Source organism: Eurypyga helias, unplaced genomic scaffold (genome assembly GCF_000690775.1).
Source record: "Eurypyga helias isolate BGI_N326 unplaced genomic scaffold, ASM69077v1 scaffold2300, whole genome shotgun sequence".
Lineage (NCBI taxonomy): Eukaryota > Metazoa > Chordata > Aves > Eurypygiformes > Eurypygidae > Eurypyga > Eurypyga helias.
Window position 1 is genome coordinate 37697 of NW_010226095.1, and position 24176 is coordinate 61872.

Sequence of the window (24176 nt, forward strand, 5' to 3'; positions counted from 1 at the left end):
CCATCCCGTCATTCCAGTATGGGCATCTCTAACCCAAGGCCTTACCTCCCCATTCTTCCCAGGAACAAACGCACGCAGGGCTGTGGGGGAACACTGCGACAAGCCCAACATCCTCTCTCCTTCGTACCGCGGGGCAGGTTTCAGGCTCTGTATCTGTGCGTGTGTATCTTGAAACACACTATTCACCTCTTTTTATGGAAGGGCACGGCACAGCTTGGTATTGGCTGGATCGCACAAGGAACGCGCTCTGGAGGTAGCTCAGTATTTACAAGAGTTAATCTGAAAAGAGGCTTAGTGGAAGGCACTCAGATGCCAGGAGATATTAAATTAAACGAGATTTTATCATGTATGTAATTATTTATTGAGCTGAGAATCCATACAAGGTAAACAAATGTTTACACTATCATACAGTAAGCGTTTCCAGGGCTTAATAAAAATGATTGTCACTCACTGTGCTTCACAAAAAAATTCATTTTAATGAATAAATAATTTGATGAAATCAAAAAATATTTACAATATAAACAAATGAAAAAGCTTTGGATATATTAATCTGAGCATCCTGTATTTTGCATTTTCTAACGGTATTTCTATCAAGATTCTCTCTCTGAAATGGTACAAAGTGGATAGAAATTACAACTCAACGACGTTAACGTGATTTGGTACATGTCTTTCCATTAGTTCAGGTAAAGCTACATACGATTCATTTATTATGCACGCGTTAGAATACAAATATAACTAAAATCATATATTATCAAAATGCCAGACAGCATTCTCCACAGAACAGAAATGTACACTAGGCTGTGACAGTAACTGAGATTCACAGGCGACGGAATAGAACGGAAAAGTACAAATTCCTTCATAAGAATATAATTGTGCTCTCTTATTTACCAGAGGACTATGCTGCTTCACCACATCAATGGCTACGGACGAATACAGTGTCCAACGACTGCCAGGTGGTTTGGTGTACGCGCGCATGGGTGTCAGGCAGCGGCATCAGAGTGGAGAACGGGCAGTGCAAGCAGTTTTATGAACATCTTCTCGGGCTCTTAAAAAGAGCCAATTATACAAAGCAGTATAAGCATAACACTGAGAAGTCTTCATCTCATCTACACGGCTACCACGAAGCGACTTGCTTTGTCTGTAGTGGTGAAAGGCAGAACTTTGTCTGGGCTGTTTATGCTGTCAGCCAGAATTCAAGTATTCCAAAGCCACTTCATAGCAGAATTTGTATTGATCCTGAAAAATCAAAACACCCCCCCACACAAAGTCAGTTATTGAAGGATCTTAATGAAGGGGATCAATATTTCTCTTCTGTTAAAATTATTTACTATCAGCTGTTGTCAATGGGAACCAGTTTGCAAATCCAATTTATATTCAGATAAGAAAATCTTTCTATTAACCAGGCAAGAGACACTACACGCAGCAACTAACGGTTCCGCTCGTATTCGATGCGCATTTAGCTGCTCTAATACACTTGCATGAGAAAAATTGACTACACATGACCAAATTGACTTGCAACCCTTCTGTCAAACTGTCAAAAAGCTCATGTAGCACTTTACCAGAATTGGAGTTATTAAAATTCCTCCCTGGAAACGCTGCTCTTAAAAAAAGACCCAGTGTCTAGTACTTCCCAGATCGTAACTTCTATTTTAATGTCATCATACACTTGCCATATTTCAGGGCAAGAGCTGCTTACTGTTCCTCCCCTACATGCAGCCCAAACCCAAGCCGAAATGGTGTCCTCTCCCAGTGCAATATGCCTGAGCTAAATTAACTGGATTCACTCCAATTAATTTTAAGCAATTAATGGTTATACCTAAGTTAGGCTCTTAACAGCTCTTCTGTTCCCCAGGCCGAGTCTTCAGGTGCCAACCCTGTTGTTTCAAATGCTGACCTGCTGGTTTTATTCGCAACTCCTTGGAAAGGGGGATGATCCCAGGGACGTCAAACCCAATCCGCACCCTTCAGAGATGAAGGGCCCTGACTCTGTTCCCGCCACATCTTCAGCGGGACAGAGAGGCCAATGCTTCTGACTGACCCACCCTGCAACTTTAACCCACGGGGTCACTGACGCCTTCACAGTTTGGTGCGTGCACACGTACCCTTCTCCCGTTTTCACTCCTGCTGCTCGCACTACTTGGCAATACCACAGAAGTCTAAACAGAACAAAAAAGCTGAAAGAAACGGTAGTCTGAGAATCACAAGTAAAGGCCAGCAGACTTAATCCTTTAAAATGTTTTCCTCAAAAAAACGGTTCCCTGATTCCAAGTGCCCTAAGAATTCAGCTTGGAAATACATGCCAGATCATCAACTGTTTCTACCACTGAAATGCCTTTTGCTCTTACGCACTGTAGTAAGTTACTAAAAGACAACCAAACGTGTACTGCTATATGGTAACAACAACGGAGTCAACTGGCTGACAGCACTCAGCCCTCACCTTCCCAACCTGACAAGTAGGAAAACTACAATTACATGTTAGACATATTCTCCTTTTCATTGAGGCAAACATTTTGAAGGATTAAGTCTGTTGGGCTGTACTTGTGATTTTAGGTCATGTTTTAGTTGAGAAGAGAACCCACCTTAACATTTGGGAGACCGAATAATATGACAACAATCAAAAAGCCATTAACAAGCATGGAGAATTTCTAAGTTCTTTTGCTGAGAGCTGTCACTTCTAAGGACAGCAAACCTGAGGTGCACATATCACCTAAGCTATGAACGAGTTGTATGTGAGGCTTTAAGATCCTGCAGCGCTCCATAAACTGCTTGTGTCTTCTTCGGAATGAGAAAACAGTAAATAAGAAGAAAGGAAAGAAAGGAATATTACGTAAATTATTCCTTTTCTGCTTTTATTGCACTTATGTTTCTAAATAAATGACAATTATTCTATAACTACATAACAGAAATCAGAGACTACAAAACAAGAGATCAGCCACTCAGTTGTTCCATTTTTCTATGCTCATTTTATGCTGATTTACTGATCCAGCAGAGTAACTGTCATTTTTAGTAAACCCAATACCGGTCTTAAAGAGCAGACATATATTATTTCCCACTGTGCTCACTCATGTGTGTCCTTTGTACATTTTTATTATTCACCTGATGGTGGATCTTAAAAGTCTCTTTACTTCAGCTAGCTTTAGAGAGGTACATATATATGGTTTTTCTAGGACACCTTCTGGTAGGTCCCATAAAGACTGTCACAGAATGCTTTGGGCATCCTGTAATAGACACTTTGTAATACCATGTGTTACCTTGGCATTTCATAGATTTCCATGTTGTATGGATCTGGCATTGAGATTTTTACACTTGCAGGAAAATGAAAGTTTTCAATGAAATTAAGAGATGAATCTCTTAAGTGTGGAATGCCAAGACAGTTGGAAAGCGTGTAACAGGTTTTGATAAAGCAGTTTTGAAACTATTTTTGTGAAATACTCTTATAATTCTGAGCATTTTATCTTTTATCACAGTATTTTACAAAGGTTGATGAGTATTATTCTCATTTTTCAGATGTGGAAACTGAGGCAAAGACACATTAATATAAGAAAGGTCATAAAAGATAAAGTCAGTAACAGGATCAGGAAAAGAACTCAAGTGTCCTGATTCCCTTTTACCATGAAACAATCTACATGGAAACTGAAACCTTCCTAACTCAAATATTTGTTCCTATAAAGTAGCAGACCAAGACCGAAGAGAGTTAGGCTTTGTCAGTGAATTACGTGATCATGGGGAAAATCCTGACCACCCCTGCCTTCGTTCCTCTGTCTGTAAAATAAGGAAAACAATACTGATCTCCTTCACAACTGCTGTGAAGTCTCCTAATAAAAAGGCCTTACAAGACCTCAGTACTGTCCAGACATCCTCAGTGTCATTTCCCAAGTTACTAAAAGATATTTTAATATGCTAAAATAATATATATAGTTTTTGATTAAAAAAATTATCTTCAGAAAAGCGCAGACAGATGCCTGACACATCTACACCTGGAGAACTGTCACAAATGGGAATTTATAGAGAGCACTTTCTTCAACTGTAAATCTTCACACTGGTAATTTTATTTTTATTTCTATAAAATAAATGAATAAGAGATCTGTGAGTTCTGTGGACTTAAGCTCTGGGAGAGCGGAAAACAGCAGGCCTGCCAAGTCTCTATCCAAACTATACTATCTGAATGAAGAAGTAGGACATTTTTCTTCATATCTAGGAAATAAAAATGTATGGTTCTCAGCATGATGATTCTCCTCCTGAGAATATAAACTAGAGGAAGAGGAGCCAACTAAGCCGCTCCCTCCCACCACTGCGAAAGCTTGATCGTTTCTCACTGACACAAGATTTGCGGTTCCACATTGCTGGCTCATGGCTCTGGGGTGCTGCTCGTAGATTCCCTCCTCCCTTGGCACAGCTGGCAACATCTGGCTTTCTTCTACGAGCCTGGCCAGAGCAGGTCTAGGGTAGGATCTGGGTCTTCCCAGGTCGGCTAGATGAAAGCACTGCGATGGAGGATGAGGTGGGAGCCGTTCGTCCATGGGACAGACGAGGCATGGTGATACATGTGGTGGGGAAATGGATGTTCCTGCCATGTATACATGAGCCTGAAAGCCTCACTCTTCCCAACAGAAATTCTTCCTCTCTGCCCATTTGTCAGTGTATTTCACAGCCAGATCTTGGTCGTTCATATGAGAGAGGGGGTGTCTCTCCTAAAATTACAAGAGGCTGAACCATGTCTGTGAGATGCCTTCCCTGCCTCCCCCTGAGCACTCTGGGGAAAAGATGTTGAAATATGGCCCAAACTTGTTAAACCAGAGCTTGCAAAATCATCTCAGACTGGTTTAGCCTCCCTGAAGCTACCCAGATGCTGCTTCCTCCTGCCTATGATGCTCAATTGAGTCCAGCTGCCTCTTAAGCAACCACCTCTACAGCAGGATGCTGTAAACCAGTGACTTTTACAGCCCAGGCTTCAGAACGGGCTATCACACTACAGCCATCTCCAAGTACTGAACTACACACTGGAGTGTAAGAACCTGCTGGTTTAAGCTGTTCTGCAGCTCTTGTGGGATAGCAGCTGGCACTTCAGCAATTCTCCCTTTAAAAATAAAAAGCTCATAAAACACTCTCTAGGAAAATAATTGCACATGGCCCCTTGTTTCTGAACTTCTTTAATCTTTCCATGAGATAGAGCAACCATAATTAAATGCAATATTCTGCATGTCAAACTGAAATTTGTGGCTTTGATAAATATTAGGCGATTAAGCTATTTATAAAATATATAATTTGAAAATCTGGCACTTCATTTCACATAACTATTATTTCTACCATGCAAGGGCTGCTCTCCACTTGGCTCAGCCTGCTAGAAAAGAAAATTAATAAGGATGTTCAGCTGAAAGTTTAAAACTCCTAAAAAATTCAAATGAACAGAGACAAAGTCTCCTTGGGAAGAAAAAAGTGTAAAAATACTCTTGCAAGCAAAGTGACTTCATTATCCCCTTTGAAAATGACTTGCTTGCTTTGTGAACAACTCCCACTGCAAATCTTGGAAATCTTATTGAGCCTTTTGAGAAAAAGGAACATTGTCTATTATGTGGTGCAGTTAAAGAGCTCGTACCAGAAGGTCCACCATGTTAGGCTTATTATTCCTCAGTGTCTTCACAGCATGGAATACGTCAACAGCCCTCTGATGTCGAAGCATTTCACAAACAATACTGATTGCACAAAATGTCCCACTGCGGCCACCTCCATTCCTACAATAAAAATGAGAAAAGGGCTCAGTTACAATCGACTCCGTTACAGTTGTACGGCACCAGGGATGGCTACAGCAGGCACGAATTCCAGTAGGGAAAAGACCACAGAACATTCCTGCCCCTGAAGGCGGCCGAACTCTAGGCAGAACACGACTTTAAATTGGAACTAATGGACTGAAGGATCTCAAAGCTGTGATCCACAATTCAGCAGGCTGAAGGCCTGGAGGGAAATGAACGTCTGGGTTTTGCACCAACCTTCAGCGAACGCTTGAGGCAGCACAAAGAGGATGCTAAAATAAGGACTAGGTACTTTTAGATTCAGTTCAACATCCCTTTGCACTGTAAATGCACGAGGTTGATATGACCATCAGGCCTGGAAATGTTACAGAAATTGTTGAGTTTTGTTATTCCAGATCCTAGTGCTTTCCTCCTGGACCCAAAGGCATTTTGCAGGAGCAGCGAAAGCGCCGGAAGTCTCTTTTGTAGGAGCCTTTCTGGTGGCCACAGGTTTGGCATGGCACTGGGTGGTGCTGTGATATTCCCTGGCAACCCCCGCCCCCCGTAGTGGGCAGAGGGGCCAGCTGCACGGCAGTGACTAGCTTTAAAAGTGGGTACATTCCCCCTCCACCCACAGTGTCAGAGGACGAGAACCCGACGTGACTTGCTAACAAAGAAGCTAGGCACAAATGTTCGCATGCATGGTCAAATACCATATTTAATAATACTTTATCCCCGGTTATTTTTAATCTTTAAGAGAATCTCTTTCTTTATGGAAACCCTATTATTTCTACAGCTATTCTAATCAGAATCTTCAGGCTGCGCTTCACCGAAAATAATAAACTTTAATAATTACCAGAGCGCAGACTAGTTAGGTAGCGGGTCTTTCAAACCAGCTTCGCAAATGGTTGATTTTCAAAGGAAGCTACGACGTTGCACATCTGTCACATCCAGGCGGTATGAAAAGAATGCTCTCTGCTGCCAAAACACTGCCTGATATTGTGGGACTCTTTGAGAATTTTAATTAAAATAAAGTCATTTGAAAGGATTATATTAGAGCTTTTTCTTTCTTTACTGCCTGGAAGTGACGCATGTGTGATGTTGTACAACTATTTAATATCATCAGCCACCTCAGAGATAACAGTAATTTGCACTTCAAAAGGGTCTTTTCAGCTAAAGATCTCAAAACATTAATTAATCACCCTACACAATGCTCCTTTGATGAAAGTATTATTATCCCCATTCTACAGATGGGGAAACTGAAGAGCAATGACTTGTTCAAGGTCAGTGATAGTGGGAATTATTAATACACTCTCCCGATATTCCTCCACAGTTCTAACATTGGGTAACTGCAAACCAAACTTTGGAAGTTGTCTACCCTTGGGTCGCAACTTCTGAAAGCACGTTAGCATGCACTCTTCCCATCAGCGTGTCCCTTCTCCATCATGGCAGCACCTTTAAGCAGGTGTTTAGAGGAAGATGGTTACAACTTCAAACACTGACGACTTGATCCCGAAAGATTGCCTACTGCCGAAGGCAAACAGCATGTACGGTATTAAGCCATAGCAAAAGGAGGATGGTGGCAGAGTGGATGGGAGCCTGCATCAGCGGAGCACAAAGGTCACAGGAGGACAAACCCCCATACTTTTATTTAAAACATCGTCCTAAACGGACTATCGCACCACTTCTACTTCTGTGCTTTGTTGTCTGGAAGAGGAATCGCTTCCTCCAATACTACTTACTTCTACAGTCCTTAACTACAGAAATAACAAGCAAACTGTTCTGAAGGTACAATTTTGATTTACTTGGAATAAATATGAGCATTTCTATTTGCAAAAGTCACTGGACGTGTTTATAAAAAATAGTTAACTTGTACACATCATCTTCTCACATGGGTCTACCAAGGAACAGAGAGGGAAACTCATGAATCTACATAAAAAACCATATAATTAATTCCTCTTGTATTCAAAGCTTTAAATGAGCAGTTGTGTCATTTACTCAGTTCCAGATTAGGTGGATACCTCTTCACAAATCTTTTAAACCCTGACACAAATTCTGTAACAGTATTCCCTTACTTTCTCTCTTCCATTTCGAGTACTTACAAGCAATGTACAACCGTGCGTCCCTCTCCCCCGTTGTACTCCTCCTGCCACTTCTCCACTTGGCGGATGAGCTTCAAGAAAGAGCGTTTAGAAACCGGAGTGTCTCTGTACATGGGCCATCCCAGGAACTGGAACTGCTGCACCATCCGATAGCCATCTTGGGGCTGCAGGGATTCAGGCAACAAGCAGAAAAAAGTAACCGCATGTTTTTTGATACCTAACGTAGATATTTGCATCAGCGAGGGAAGTTGTTCAAGCAGATCACCGCTGACAAACTACCCATGTAATTTCAACTGCCCTTGAGGAGTTATGACTTTTAATTTCCAACAGAGTTATTAGAAGAAGAGGTTTTAAACCGAGTGCTATACAAATAGACTGGAATACAGCAGTGATACAGCTGCAGGATCAAGCAAATAATTAATACCATAGCAGGAACTTGGTAGCAAAGAGAGCGCTGCAACGCAACTTAAATTATATACGTCTTTTCTTCCCATATGCTTCAGCATTTTGAAGAATGTTTGCATGCTTCTGTCTTTTTTTACAAGAAAGGTCAAAACCTCTCAAAATATTCTGAAGCAGGATACATTTAAAAAACCAAACGAAACCCTCTGATTCTGTCGCTGATGAAAAAACCTGTAACTACGTTTTATTTTATTGTGTGATACTGCGGCAGTCAGAACCCCTCTGGTGTAACGCTACTGAACAGTTGCCTTATGGTGATTTAACAGGAAAAAAAAAAGCATAGAACAAGTGTTAGTGGCAGAAAATTACAGCCCTTTGAAAAGGGCATAATAAACACACACATGAAAACTGGTTTTGTAGTCTAGGATTTGCCACTTTCACTTCTGTGCAAAGTGAGGGCATTTTAGTGTTGCTTTTAAAATGAGCAACGCACAGAAATGTTGACTTTACCATTTTTTCTCTAGAGTAAGAGGTAATAGAGAGGATGTAAGATTCACAAGGAAAAGGAATACACCAAAGTGGATGCAGCATTAGATATGCTCTTCAGTGGGGTTTGTCTGCTTTATATCCAAATTTGGAATGCACTGATTTCCTGCCCAGTTTCTTTCCGCTGACGGCTCCTTCTCCCCTACCCACATCAGCCTGACTCAGCGCTGATGGAAACTGTGTTTTTATGTTGTCATGTTTAATGTGAATGCAAGGCCTTTGTAGTATTAAAGAAATAACTTGAGGCGTACAATCTGCTTCCCTGCGCAGGTATTAGCATGTTTTTGGGTGCGTTTTTGGGGCTTTCCACCGTCCTGAGAGCTACCGGACCTTGGGGCAGTTCCCAACTTCTTTCAGCAGGGAGGGCTGCTTACTCCTAGCTACGGTTCTTCGGTGATCGATACCAGTCCATTGCGAAGGTTCTCTCCACCTGAACTGGTCTGTGGTGGAATCTTTTCTCCACCCAGCACGCCTCGTTTAGTCTTCTGTCAACTTTATGAGCGCACAGAAGCTGGATATGAGAACGTACTTGTCCCTCTGAAATGCTCACACGTATTAGGAAGTGTCATTAGTGGGACAGGATCTTCTCTAAAAGCCTGGGACTGGTATTGAAAAACATGCCTCGTATTGGTGCACAGCTTCCTTCTCATGACACAGACACAAATATGCAAGACGGCTAATTTCAAACTGTTGAAAACAGCACTGATTTCGGCATTTCTTGGCTACCATAAGATCTGAATGCTGCATTTATTTCATTTGCATTTAACACACTTGAGATATGCATTAGATTTTTTTTTTTTTTACTTTAATTACACATGGAAGGATTCTTTCTCATTGATTATGGTGTGACTCAGTATCGCACCACTGCTTTCGAATAAATAAGCTGAAAAATGAGAATGGTTTTATGTGAGTTTAACTTTCATTTGTTGTGATTTGAGCAGAGTCAACACATCTACTGAGACAGAATTGTGTTGCAAATAACATCCTTACTCTGGCTGCATTATAAATCCGGAATATCCGGCTGATTATGTCTTCTTCTAAGTCAGCTGATACAAACTCCACCTGAATAGGACCATGTCGATGTACTCCGTTTTCTGGCCAGTACTGAGGACACAGCTGTAGAAGGCCACAAACACAAAAGAACACAGTTAATCACTTTGAACGCCATGCTGCCTCAATGTATTCCTCTAAAGTTTTCTTTGTGCTACATTTATTACTGAAATTCTCACCCAGTATCTTTATAAAATACGCAGTGCACCATCCTCCACCAGTTTCGAGCAGTCTGTTTTTACTTGTGCAGAACAAAAAAAAAAATGCCTTTTCATTTAGCTGAATGTGCTATTGCTGGCTGCTGTGTTCACCACTCTCTGGTGTTTGGAGTAACACATTCCTGACGCTCAACGTCAATTCTGCACGACGTTATGACAGGACAGGGGGATGCTGTCAAATATTACCGTAGCTCAGAGACAGCGTGAAGCCTAAAGACCAAAGGCCCTGTATCTCCAACTGTCCTGAAAAGTTGGTAATAATTCAAGCTACATCAGAATGTATGCATTACACAATGAAGGTTGCATCAATTCTCAAAACTTTTGCATGTTTCACCCGTGACTGATGATATTGGGTAATACCAGCAATGCTTTAAATTTTCAACAACTGCTCAATTTCATCTTATGAATGGCACCTGAAACAAGTAATTATGCTTTCTTTAGCGCTCAGAAAACATTACTTCTACGTATCTAAAGATCACAAAGTAATTTTACCATTATCTTGCACAGTTTTAGTGTCTAATAATATCACAGTGGCTTAATCCAGGAACCAATTATCATCACAGTTAATACTTTAAAGATTAAATCAACACTTTGCAAGGAGGTTTTTGAAGCTAGACTCTGCTTGTCCATTTTTTTCCCCATAAAAGCCGCAATGATTTTTTTTTCTAGGGATATTTAGAGCAGTTCAAGCATGTAGCTTTTGCAAGCATTCACCGAAATTAAGTATGAACTCATGAAATTTTGTTTGCTTGCAGAAGCATTGGTGTCGTATTTGGAACTTTATTTCATTCAGTAAAACAGCTGTGGTCTTCATTCTGCTGCATTGCTGTTGGTGATCCAGAGCTGAGCTGACAAATCATATTTACTCCAGATGTTGTTTTGCATTTCTTGTGACACTTATTCCTCAACAAAGCCGCTTAGAGATGACTACGTTTTAGGAAAACATAATCATTTACTACATCAATTAAAAAGAGAACAGGGTCTGATTTGCAGGAGCTCACTTTAACAAGTTAAAACCAGAAATTTCCAGTAGGAAAATACATTTTCATTTATTTTAAACCCCTCTCCCCATGATTTGGTCTGCTGAGCAAATTAATTTCCAAATCCTGTCTAAATATTACACAAATCGTTATTCTGAAGTATCCTAGTGCACAGGAGAGCAAAACACAGTACTGACATGCACACAACTGATGCGAACGCCAGCGCTCAGATCATTTAACACGTGCACAATTTAGTACACGTCTTTCAAATACACAGGAATAGTGTTCTAACAGATCTTTGGAAAATGCTTAAACGACAGTAAGCAGAGCTGTTTGCTGGCATTGTTTTAGGAAGCCAAGGTGTTCAGGTTCTAAAGAATCCACAAGCATTTAGGTCTGAGTGTTTTGCACGCGTGTGACTCTTTAAGACAGAGTCACTGTGCAGAGTTGAATTTCATTTTCCAATGGAGCTTGACAATCCACATAAACTGAAATATCTTAACAGAACTGTAAACACTTCATATATACATAAATAATAATGATAACAGTAATTATTAATAAAACTGAATGTAATGCGTGTTTTTAATAAGCTCTGCCCTCTCTCCACTTCTGTTTGCTCTGAGGGTTTTGAGATTTATTCCTAATGAAAAGATTGTTGCTCACATTAGAGGGAAAAGGTTTAACATACTGCAGAGGCAGGTGCATTAACTGCATACCCCCATAGCTTTTAAAAGCCTGTGAGGCTAATAAATGCTTGAAACAGCCATGCACTACTGTAAATTCAAAACACAGTCCACAAATTAAAAAACTCTGTTCAGCAGTCCCTAACAGCCTGGCTCCCTTGAGTCTTTCCTTATTCACTCAGAAAATAATCTTAGACTCATGAATAAAAGGTTTGTCTTTCATTTCTATTTTTCTTCCTGTAGACAGTTTAAGGGCTTAGAATCAGAAATTCAGTCTTTAAAATATGTGTGGATTTTCTACACATTCCTTTGAAAGACAAAACGGAAGATGAGTGTGTTTTAAAAACAAATTCTTCCTGTTAAAAAGAAGTAAGAAGAAAAATTTTTCTAAGTACGTACAATACTCAACAAAGCCAAAAATATTTGTGATCATGTCATGAATAAAAATGACATTGTCTGCTATAAAAAAATAACAATTGCTCTTAACCAATAATTAGAAAATATTTACAGCTTCAGACCCCAGATTATCACTACGTTCCTCCAGCGGACGTCTGGTGCAGCTTGTTGGAACCCAGGAAATGATAACCTGGAATTGTGCAGTTACAACCCAGGCTCTAGGACGCTTAGTGATTAATGCTAGTGATTAAATTGCCAAACCAGTGGGTACGGTTTTCCAGTTTTCTAAAGAACATGTACAGCATGCACAACTCTTTTGTAAGGTAATTACATTCCCCCATACGTTTCGTTGCCCTGTTTTCTCTTCCGAAGGATGCTCAGTCTCCAATCTTGTTTAGCTCCTATCTCCTTGCTAACAATGTCATTGTGCGCCAAACAGAACACAGATTTTTGCCCTGGGAACACCTATCCCCTGCTAAGCAGACCATGGTCACTGACCTGTTTCAGGCAAGCTAATGAATAGCTGTTGGCTTCTCTTTGTGACTTTCGGCTATTATTACTGTGTTTCAGACTTGAGTCAGAATTCTACAACCATCATTTCTGGTTTTTAGCAGCTCTTCCCAAAGCATGTTTTCTTATCAGAATAAATTAGGGGCTCATGCACTTCTGTCTGTGTGCATTAGCATATTGGTGGAGAAGCTGCTGATGGTCTGATTTATTCCTCTTTCCCAGCTACAAATCAGTTTTTTAGTTTGTTAGTATTTAATGTTGTTTTATAAAACTGATTACATCCTAAAGCTGTTCTGAGGCGCACATGGGCTGAAACGCTGAGGCAACAGCACTCCTCTGTTGAACGGAGCAGTTTTCGGGACTTACTTGTGCTGGATCGACATCGTTCAGCATTACTATTGAAGTGCAGTGATAATCTAGGACCAGTCTCCAGTTTTTTAGTTTGTTAGTATTTAATGTTGTTTTATAAAACTGATTACATCCTAAAGCTGTTCTGAGGCGCACATGGGCTGAAACGCTGAGGCAACAGCACTCCTCTGTTGAACGGAGCAGTTTTCGGGACTTACTTGTGCTGGATCGACATCGTTCAGCATTACTATTGAAGTGCAGTGATAATCTAGGACCAGTCTCCAGAAATCTTTGACAGTATTTGGTAAGGGATGCTGCGTAACTATAAAAGCTGACGGCTGCTTGTAGCTCTGCAAAGGAATAACAAGAGATGCTGAGAAGAATGGTAAAAGATAAAAAGCCGTTTAGCGGAATGCCAGTCACAGCCCCAAAACGTTGGGACTGAAAGCATTATTTCTGTTTTCTATGTAATTAATACATTGTTTTCAGCTCTTTCCCAAGGTCTTATATACTTCAAAGTTAATAAACTACTTTTGGGCAGAACACAGTTTCTGCAGATGTTATATTTCTGAACCTTATTTTATGCCACAGGCACAGAGCAAAATCATCAGAGGCTTTTGCCTCCAATACAACTCCTACCAAATTTTGAGCAACGGTTTTATTTTGAGCTGTTAATGGACAGATTAATCTTGGCTGTCTGCACTTGGCTGTTAATTTGAATGATGCCCATGAAAGAAAATATCTAGTTCCTTTTCAGAAATATTGCTGAAATTCTGGTCTATCTGACAGCAGCAAATATACCCAGGGGATAGATTTCAGTGCTTTTTGGGTTTTTTCAGTACCAGAGTATGTCGTTGACTGAGCTGTTTTGTGGAACTGTTCCACTGTGGATTTCATACCAGCATTTTCAATTTTGTCCTCCTGAGCGCTGAAGGTCAGTCTGGCCACACTGGGGCAATTGTTGGGAGGGAGGGGTTGCCACTGCCTTCATTAAGGGGGGCAGAGAAGCCCCTACGTGCCCTGAGCTGAAGCGTTTGTACCGCTACAGAGATACAACCTGATCAGCTATTTGCATCTTTCAGAGACAGTCACTGAAGAGACCATAGGAAATGAATCCAATGTGTTTTGGGGTAGACATGAAGACACTCAGGACTTCGGTTCTTTGATTTGGTTTCAGCAAACTGCAAACAGTAGGCATCGATGCTGCCTCTACATCGGTCAGCTGCCTTCTATCCTACTGGTCCTGCCTTGCTGGAAGTTGCATGCAGATGAGAGATGCTCGGAGGACTCTCCATTACTCCCTCACTCAGAAACCCCAGCAGTATTTCGGGAAAAATGGTTCTCACACTCATTCTAATATTGGATAATGAAAATTATGCTTGCTACCCCTTTTGCCTGGAGGCTTACGTGAGGGCATCCGACTGCATCTCAACTGATGGAGGTGGAGAGGGTGAAACACATCATCTTGTCTGCTGGGGACTGAGTGTCTTAGAGAAGAGGGACAAGTGTCTGCCCTTGTCCATCAGCGCAGGGCTATTGCAGGAGCCTGGCTAGGGTGCTTCAGGTGGAAAGTAACCCAAATCATCTCCTCCCCTGGATCCTTTTGCCCAGACACACTTTTGGATCCAGTTTATTGTTTCAACAGTGAAAAAGGGAAGCATTTTCAAAGCAAGTATTGAGGGCCTGCCCTTTCTGATCAGTACTTGATTTACGGAACAAAACAGCACTGAACTCTTTGGGAAAGAAGACAATGTGATGGCAGGACTGTAAACTGCAGGTCAAGGAAGCTCCATTCTAATATGAAATGTCATTGACCTACTCTGAGAACCTAGAGAAGTCACTTAAACTTTTGTTCTCAGTTTCAAAAGACAAACATAAAGATAATACACTTACCTTTTCACAGGAGTGTTTTGAACTTAGGTTTATTTTAGGAAAATGCTTTGAGAACTTGGAAGGCAAGAAATACAGAAACTGCTATAAACTGTTATTACTCTAGCTTTACTTTTTAAAAAGGCCATTTACAATGTATTCATTCTTTGCTAACCTCTGTTTTCTTGTTGTTTATGTGTTTGACAACTGTAATTACTATAGCTTTAAATTGTCAAAGATAGGCTATAAATAGCTACACACGGTAAAGGCGGTTTAAGTGTCTTTTTACTGATATTCTATTAGCAGGATTACAATTACCATAAATGTATTAGAAAAAAACTCCCCACGCACATGAAGAGGAACCATTCATTCAAACAGAAATAAACGGGAAGACTGAAGTAATAGCTTGTGTACTATCTTGTGCTGACAGACAGTTATTTTTTTTGTTAATTACTGTTTAAATTAGAAACAAAGGGAAGTAAAATATTGCTGCAAACCTTATTATCCTATTTAACTGCCTTAGTGTCTTAATAGGTAACCCTTCTTTTCCTAGGCCAGATGGTTAAAAATTCAAGCACTAAGGAGAAATTCAGATACATTTACCTCATCAAACTCCCCAACTTGCTCTCTGAGCATGCCTTTGGAACCTTGGCTATGACATAACATATGTGGGATCCTAAATGTACCTGTGAGCTTAAAGATTTTGTGCCATGGTTTTGGAAAACAAGCTAGAAGGATTTCAGTCTTCTTATGCTGATTCCACTTTTGGCATTGCTCAGTCTGGAGGGTTGCTTATTCCCTTTTTATTATTAATGATGTAGTGGAGACTTACATCCATCAGTGCAGCATTAATGTAGTTACTGCTCTCCCCATCTATCGTTATGAGGAAAGGCAGGCATCTGTCTGGAGGCAGAACATCCATACAGCGATTCTTTTCATGATTTCGTGGTAAAAGTGCTATGCTGCAGTCTTCTACACGCAGTGTCGGAGTCACCATATTTAAAGTCTTTCAAAAAGAGTAAACAATACAACAGGAAAATTAACACAGAAGTGAAAGCATCCCAAAACATTTAAGAATAGATCAGCTCAGCATTCAGTTTTAGCAGGAATCAATATGCAGAGAAATGAAAACACATCAGAGTCAGCAGGATTTGGAAGCAAAAAGTTCTGGAAGCACACAGATCTGAAAAAATAACCCCAAAGACAGCTGCAGAATAAACTGCCTTCTGGAGAAAAGACAGCAGAAGGAATCAACATACGTCTCTGGAGTAAAAAGAAGATTTTACTACTACTCTGTTGCATTCTTTTATGATTTTGCATAATTCCACAGCAATTGGTGACATGTTATTTTCCCTTTTTTTTTGCAGTCTTTCCCACCCAGGCCTGGTCCAAAATTCACATTGTTATAAGCACACACTTAAGTAGAATTCTCTAGTATAGCTGAACTGTATGGCTTCTAGGTACTGCTAGCCACAACTTACCCTGAATTCCTCTTTGATCTGGCTGGAGTTAGTTTGAGGATCCAGTTTATTCATTTCATAGTAAACAGACCTAACTTGAGAAGCTGGAATAGATGTGTCCCCACAAAGACAGGCTTCCAGGATAGCATCATGGATGAATACATACTGTTCCTGGTAAAGCAATCAAAATAATTACTGACACAGAGAGCACATCCTATTAGTACTGTGATAAATAAAAGGAAGAACTAAGAATGTTGCAACTCATTTTCTTTTACTTTAATGGCCCTGAAGCAAGAGCAGAAGGAACTGCAGTTCAGAAAACTTAATCCCATTCATTTAGAAATTAATATAGAAAGATTGACTCCAACGAGTTAAAAGTATAAACAGAAGTGCAGTAGCACTTGGTAATAAAACTCAGAATGATTCTGGTTTCCTCATTCCTCTGCACAGTTCTGTAGGTGTTACAGAATCATAGAATCACAGAGTGGTTTGGGTTTGAAGGGACCTTAAAGATCATCTAGTTCCAACCCCCCTGCCATGGGCAGGGACACCTTCCACTAGACCAGGTTGCTCAAAGCTTTGTCCAGCTGGCCTTGAACACTTCCAGGGATAGGGCATCCACAGCTTCTCTGGGCAACCTGTTCCAGTGCCTCACCACCCTCTCCAGGAAGAACTTCTTCCTGATATCTAATCTAAACCTCCCCACTTTCAATTTAAACCTGTTACCCCTTGTCCTGTCACTACAGGCCCTTGTAAAAAGTCACCCCTCCAGCTTCCTTGTAGCCCCTTCAGGTACTGGAAGGCGGCAATAAGGTCTCCCCGGAGCCTTCTCTTCTCCAGGCTGAACAAGCCCAACTCTCTCAGCCTGTCCCCATAGCAGAGGTGCTCCAGCCCTCTGAGCATCTTCGTGGCCTCCTCTGGACTCGCTCCAACTGGTCTATATCCTTCTGATGTTGAGGGCTCCAGAGCTGGACGCAGCACTCCAGGTGGGGTCTCACAAGAGCAGAGTAGAGGGGCAGAATCACCTCCCTCGACCTGCTGGCCACACTTCTCCTGATACAGTTATCACATAACTGAACCTCAAGAAGATGTACTCCAGAATGAATACACTCTGGAGAGGAAACATTCATGATTTTCCTTTTTTTAAGAAACCATTGTGTACCTCAACTGCAGCATAACTGGGGACTTGTTTGGGCAGCGGTTCTTCAAGTTTATGTGCAGATTATTCTCTGTGTATGCTTGAATAAGCTACCTTTTGGAGGTAGCTTATTCAAGACTGTAGTGGCTTAGTCTTATGGGCTAGAAGAGTACTTTTTCTTGCAAAGTGTAAGACAGTGTTCCAGTAGGTTAACTATACCTCAGTCTGCACCATGTTAACTCTCCGAGATCGAAGCTCTCTCACACAATTGTATATGTCCACAACGCCTTCTCTTTCTGCCATATCTAGCATGATGTCAATAACAATGAAGCACCCGGTTCTGCCAGCTCCGGCACTAAAGTAAAGGAAGAGCACAGTTAATGTTCAGCGTTGTATTGGAAAATGTAAAGTGATCAGTGGGAGGATTACTGAAAATAAGATTTGCATTCAGTCAGTCATTTGTGGGATTTTAGACTCAGTTTTGCCATTCTTTATATTTTAGGTGTTGAGTTCTTGTGGGTAAACCTCCAATGGCTTCAGCAGTCTGTTTGGGGATTACACAGCACAGAAGAAGCAAAAGTAGGTTCTGAGTTTATTGGGCAATACGACGGACGCATTTCTGTTCTGCCTACCTGCAGTGAACAACCAGAGGGCCAGCATTTGGTGGGCTCTTGGATTTGACCTGCCGTACAAATCCCAGCAGGCCCGTCGCGTGGTACGGTACGCCGTGGTCTGGCCAACCAGTGAAGTGAAACTGCCGAATTTCTCGGATCTCATGAGCACCTCTCTGTTGAAAGGACAAGAGTTGACAAAGTAAAACAATCTGGAACGTGCATGAAACTGGATGAGAGACATCGTAAGAATGTAACTTCAAAAGCCTGAGCCTTGCTGGAAAACATCCACCCCCTACCAATAGCTGTATCCGTACAGACTCTTGGAGAACTTTCTCACAGCAGGAGAGCAAGTTCAAAGGTCACATATCAGCTGTTTTCAAAGCCTTACAACAAAATTGAGTAATTTAGCACTAGATTGGTTAGAAACTTTTATCAACAAGATAGACATCTCTATATTTAAGCACTAAGTTGCTTTGAAAACTGTGGCCTTGAGATGCATGCCATGATCACAGAACAGGTCAGCAGCAAGGCCATGAGCATACAGCATAGATGACATTCTTCTCCCCACTGCTCTCCACAGGAGTTTTGCTGCTGACTTCAGGGAACTACAATTTCAGCATAATGTTCCTTATCATCTGTCTCCTCCATTGGTCTGAAAGAAACAGCTGAATAGTAAAAAACCCTGTTGCCCCTCCAATCATAGGGGCTCCGTTTGTAGCTCTCCACACGCTCACCCTTCGAGTGATATGCCACAGTCTACAAGGACATGGATATGGTGAGAGAGGTATGAATGACAAGTCCATCGTGTAAGTAATTTCTCATGTGACTTTCTAGAGCAGTCTGGATATTAGAGGTGTGTATGTTAAGTTTCATTTTCTTAGTGCTTGTATTTCCCTTTCCCCCTCTAAAAACAGAGCTGCCAGTATTTTATTCTCATTAGAAATCCACAGACCAGCAGCCATCATACATATTTCATAAGCAAACAGCAAAATTATGACATATCATGTCTAGGCTGGACGAAATGTCAGTGATATTAATAACTGGTGGTGTACAGTTTTTCTTCTTAAAGATGTATTTCCTGTCTTGAGCTGGTTTGCATATAAAAGGTCTAATTCTCTTTACATAATGAGGCAATAGAACCTTCCTAATTTATTGCTAGCATGCAAGCTAAAAGAGTTTGGGATTTTCAGCGGTTGAGAAATTTCAGCTGTGCCAGTGCTACAGGACTGGAGTGGGCTTGGTGTAACTTGGAGTCCAAATACTCTGACAGCTCAGGCTGAGGGTCTGTGGACACCGGGCATCTGCTTAGAGGGATATTCCCTCGGAAACTGCAACACAAAAATGCAGGCAAGGGAGAAAACAAGGAGAATATGAGGCACTGGTGTAGACTGAGGACATCACACCCTTGCAACAGAAATGACCTTATATTCTAAAAACCAATTTTAAAACATATTGAAACTCAGGAATAGACGAAGCAATTTGCATTTTAAGACAGTCTAGCAAACACACTCAATTACAATTTGGTCTTTCTAGTCTGTAGTCTGTGATTTTACACTGTATTAGTTAACCCAGCTTTTTGTTACTGTAAGCAAGGCCTCCAGCTCCACAAATAGGTGTGCGTAGGTGGGGTACCCATGTCCCAAACATGTTTATATTGCTCGTAACAACAATCCCCCAAGAAACAAAGGTCCCATACAAAAAAACAGTGCCATGGCTATAGAAACTGAGGACTGAAAGGAGCACCCCACACAAATTCTTCATGCCGTACGCAGCCTTGGATTTCAAGCAATTTACAAAAAGTAAACTGCCCCTCCAAATTAATGTGCCCAGCTGTTGCAGGGATCAGGGAATGTCCGGTGTATCCTGTGCATTAGTTTTGAAAATGCTGTCTGTCATGCTGACAGCATTTGTGTCTATCACTGGTAACACTCAGCTACTGAGAAAAGGTTTTGCATATAGCGTACTTTTATAATGAGTTTGCTTATTATACCTACAAAAGACTGATTTTCATGTCTGTAGCTTCCCTGCTGGTTTCTAAACCCAAAATAGCAACACAACTGCATGAATCATAAAAGCATATGCTCAGCTTGGAAAGACTGTATTTTTTTGCTTTTTCTTTCAGCTGAAGCAAACAGAAAATGGTGTACATTGCTAACAAACCCTAGGATGATGAAAAATGTAGACCCTAATCCTACAAATACTTATGGTGCTGCTGCATGTTACTATCTGAGTAATTCCTCTGAGTTAACTCTTGTCCTGTAAAGGAACTGCTCCAAAGGAACTGCTTAAGCACATGACATAAAGCAAGTCTAGGAGGTGGTCTTCAGATTCAGAGTGCAATTTTGGGTTCAATTTTCTTAGCATTGTCCCCCCCTCAGTAATTACCAAACAGCCATTAAAAAAAAAAAAATTAAAATGAGTGATCAGTTTCTCTCCAAACAAATCAACTCCTAAATTGTGTGTTAGGAGCAGGTATCAGATGTTCTTCCACAAATAGAAAAGACCTCTGGAGGTCTCCAGGCAAGCACCCAGAGTGGGTCTATGGCCAACGGCAGATCAGGTCACCAGTGGCTCTGCCCAGCTGAGCTCTGATGATCTTCCAAGAATGGAGACTCCACAGTTGTTCCAGGTAACCTGCTTTAGCACTGCACTGCCCTCCTCCTGAAGGAGATTTTCCAGCACATCCCTGCTGCAATTTCTTGCCCACTGCCCCTTGTTTTACTATTTGTTTTCACTATTGAGAAGAATGAGGAGAATTTGGTGCCCCTGATGTCTAAACATTTCTGAGGTAGTTGCAGACTGCAATGAGATCCTCCTCACCCCTCTGGCTCATCTCTACCACACTGAACAAGGCCAGCTCCTTAACCTCCCCTTGCTGCTCCCATGTCTACATCCGTAATGACCTTGGACATCAGATGTGTCCTAGGATGTCACAGCCTGCACAGACATGTAGGCTTAGTTCACCTAAGGTGCAGAATTTTGCATTTTTCCTTGTTGAATTACTAAAGTTTCTGTTGGCCAAATCTTAAGTCCTTCGGGACTGAGGCTCCAACGGCCAGTGTTTCAACACCACCCTTCACTCAGTATGACCAGCAGATGCGATTAGGGTGCACTCTGTCTCATCATGCAGCTTGTCTTGGAGAGGCTGAAAAGCATCAGCCCCAGTAGATCAGAAATATAAACTTCAGAGAACTGTGGCAGAAGAAATGTGCAGACTTGACCTTCCAGTACCATTGGAAGAGTTAAAAACTATGGAAAATAGGGTAAAAACAAATGTACTTTACTCAAACTACACTGACACTGCTTTTAGAAGCTTACTGAAAAACTACCAACTATTAAAAAGCAGTGTCTAAATGAGATCTTTTCAGATGGAGATTTTTTTTTTAAAGAAATAAAATGTTTAGTGCCTTTTATCTCTATCTGTTCTAATGCACTTATTCAAGACAGTTTGGTTATGATCAACTGTAAAATCCTCTAGGTCTTTTTTCCAGTCCCAGTTAAGAAGTGAAAAGCTAACATCAAAGCACGGGCTTAAAATTTGCAGAATAGAAATCAACCAGTGCTTCATCTACTTCAAAGTGTAGGCACCGTTTCTCGTCTGTTTATTAAAAATATCTAAATGCAAGGCAACAACAGGCTTGAATGAATTCGATGTACAATATGTATAGTGGTAAACATGATACATTATTTCAGTTCATTCAAACCGCATAATTCTATTATCATTACCCTCAGGTTGCTGTACTGATGCATATTTAAGTATTAGATTGAAGAATGAAACAAGAAAAAAACTAATTCCCTTGTTTCTGTGGATGTATGTACAGAGACTCTGTTGGGCTATCATTTTGGCAATTTCATCTACCTGGCAGCAGGATTTTTTGATGCTAAAGATTATGTTCTTCAAAGCCATAACTGACTATTATTTCATCATAAGAGAGAATCAGCATATCACAGGTACTGCAATTAAATCAAAAGGAGTTTTCTAAGCTAATTAGTTGAAAATCTACTAATGGAGATACTGAGATAACATGAATTCAGTGTGCCATTAGGAATATCAAGTCTTCCAAAGAGGCCCTTTCCCCATTGTTGTGCAACTCAAATGAGTCTTGATACATACAATTAAAACACTTCTGTCCTTTAATGAAGCCTGAATAAAACCCCTGAATTGAAACAAAAATGCATGACACACTTCAGCTCTGACTGACCCTGCTTTTCTCATTTTCACTAAGTACCTTGTTTGTTAATTGTATGTTATCCATATACTGTAAGCTGTTTGGGAGAGCTACAAGAGCATCAAACAAAGTCAGGGCATTATTCTAATAAACAGTAAGACAACACACTGATTGGAATGCTCCATATAAATATGGATTCCACATGGAAACTGAAATTGCCTTTAGAAGAAAATTAGTTTAACTATGTCCCTGCAGACCAGGAACACACCGGCCCAACAGCTAACAGTATTCTCCACCATGGACTGTCTGAATAATGGTGCATGCAGCCTCTGGTACAGACAGAAAATGATTGTGGGGAACATAAGATGGAAAACAGCACGAATGTGTTTTTCAATTGATTGCTGGAGGGAGGCTTCGATTTCTCCTAGGCTAGGAACATCACTTTTTCTAACTCAGGCAGGGGCCAACGGTGATGGAAAGCGCAGAAAAGTTGCTGCATTTAAAGAAAAGCACAGTCTACCATAAGAGGGCGGTAGTCGTTTACCCAAAAAGTAGCTACAAACCCGGGATGTCAGTCAAACGATTTAACTTTCCCATGCTGAATCTAAGTTACTTAGGCAGATACCATTGTATTTAAGGAAACTACATTTGGAAACTTACCTTTTCTACTGCAAATGTTCGAATCACATATTCAGCCAGGAGCTCTGTTTCTATTAGGGTAACTTTAATGTCTTTATATATCTCTGTGTCATCTGGCCAGTATTTGCAGCATTTGACCTTTAAAAAACACAAAAGAAATTAAAGTTAATTTATTTTAGAACGTTCGTACCGAATCTGTTCTGTATTCTGTGCAATGACTTCTGTTTTAAAATGCAATCACGTGCAAAACAGTCACATTTCCTACACATGGAAATGACTAATGTTTAAGGGGCATCGCCTCTTTTAAGACAGCTTTCAGAGTTGCAGGTGAGATTTGTGCTGTGGATAGTAAAGTAAGGCACACACGTACGGAGCACAAGGGATATTTATACCCTGCATAACTCAGTTACAGTAACTACTCATTCCCTGTGCTTTCCGACGCAGGGTGTGCCCCGGAGGGACAGCCACCACCAGAAGCATTTTTCCCCAACCTCTAGCCAGTGATTTGTCTGAAAAATACCTTCCTACCTCCTAAAATGAAAATGTGTTTTTCAGACAGGGAACATCATCTTTACCGTTAGAAAAGTATGTGGTTTCTCAGATTAACTTTCCAAAGGAACTGATGAGAAGTCAAGTGGCAAAACTCAACACCTGAAATCAAGAGATGAGTTTTATATCTGGGCTTTAACACCAACTCGCTAGATGACCCCAAACATTATGGGTGGGATTCATCTCACTTTGCTCAAACTGAGTAGGACAAATGCATTCTAGAACTGCCTTTATTTTTGTTAACTATGAAGGAGTCTAGATGACTGCCTTCACCTAGGTGTTTGGCTTCTTGATGGCTAAGATTAGGTGAGAGGAATTACCCTTTCCTCTACAGTGATTTCACTTGGCTTCTGGAGGTGTGTATTCTTGGCAAATTTGTCCTGGGATATGGAGACGGAAAGGAGGTGGGTTTTGTGAACTGGATTTCAGATTATCTGAGCCCTGGTGTGGTCTAGATTGGGTGGACAGCACAGTATTTAACATATTCAAACATGCACTGCTATTCTGCTATTTTCTAAATGGCTCTTTGGAACCATTGTATATGATGATGTAGATAGTTGACAGACTTAAGAACCTCTTCCTCCTTCCCATTTCTGTGGACCAGGTGGGGGGCGGGGAAGCTAACACATCACTTACATATCTCTTATTCTGCTCTATCACAGTAATAGCCATGCTATCACCACTGCATCTGGCCATCGTCCAGCAATGCAGTACGTGCTAGGAGTAGCATCTGTTAGACATCTGCTGCATGGAATGGTTTCTCTCTTTCCCTCA

General features: G+C 41.0%; 1 protein-coding gene across 1 annotated transcript in view; it reads right to left on the bottom strand.

Annotated features, from left to right (window-relative positions):
- Positions 1 to 337: 337 nt before the first annotated feature.
- The window catches only part of LOC104509503 (receptor-type tyrosine-protein phosphatase mu), a gene marked incomplete at its 5' end in the record, with an annotated part of 35338 nt that continues 11499 nt past the window's right edge, over positions 338 to 24176 (bottom strand). The window contains 10 exons of the mRNA XM_010151472.1: positions 338 to 1236; positions 5597 to 5732; positions 7832 to 7995; positions 9770 to 9895; positions 13183 to 13314; positions 15666 to 15839; positions 16315 to 16464; positions 17651 to 17786; positions 18064 to 18218; positions 22875 to 22991. Of these exons, the coding sequence (XP_010149774.1) occupies positions 1183 to 1236; positions 5597 to 5732; positions 7832 to 7995; positions 9770 to 9895; positions 13183 to 13314; positions 15666 to 15839; positions 16315 to 16464; positions 17651 to 17786; positions 18064 to 18218; positions 22875 to 22991 (1344 nt within the window). The remainder of the gene's footprint in view (positions 1237 to 5596; positions 5733 to 7831; positions 7996 to 9769; positions 9896 to 13182; positions 13315 to 15665; positions 15840 to 16314; positions 16465 to 17650; positions 17787 to 18063; positions 18219 to 22874; positions 22992 to 24176) is intronic.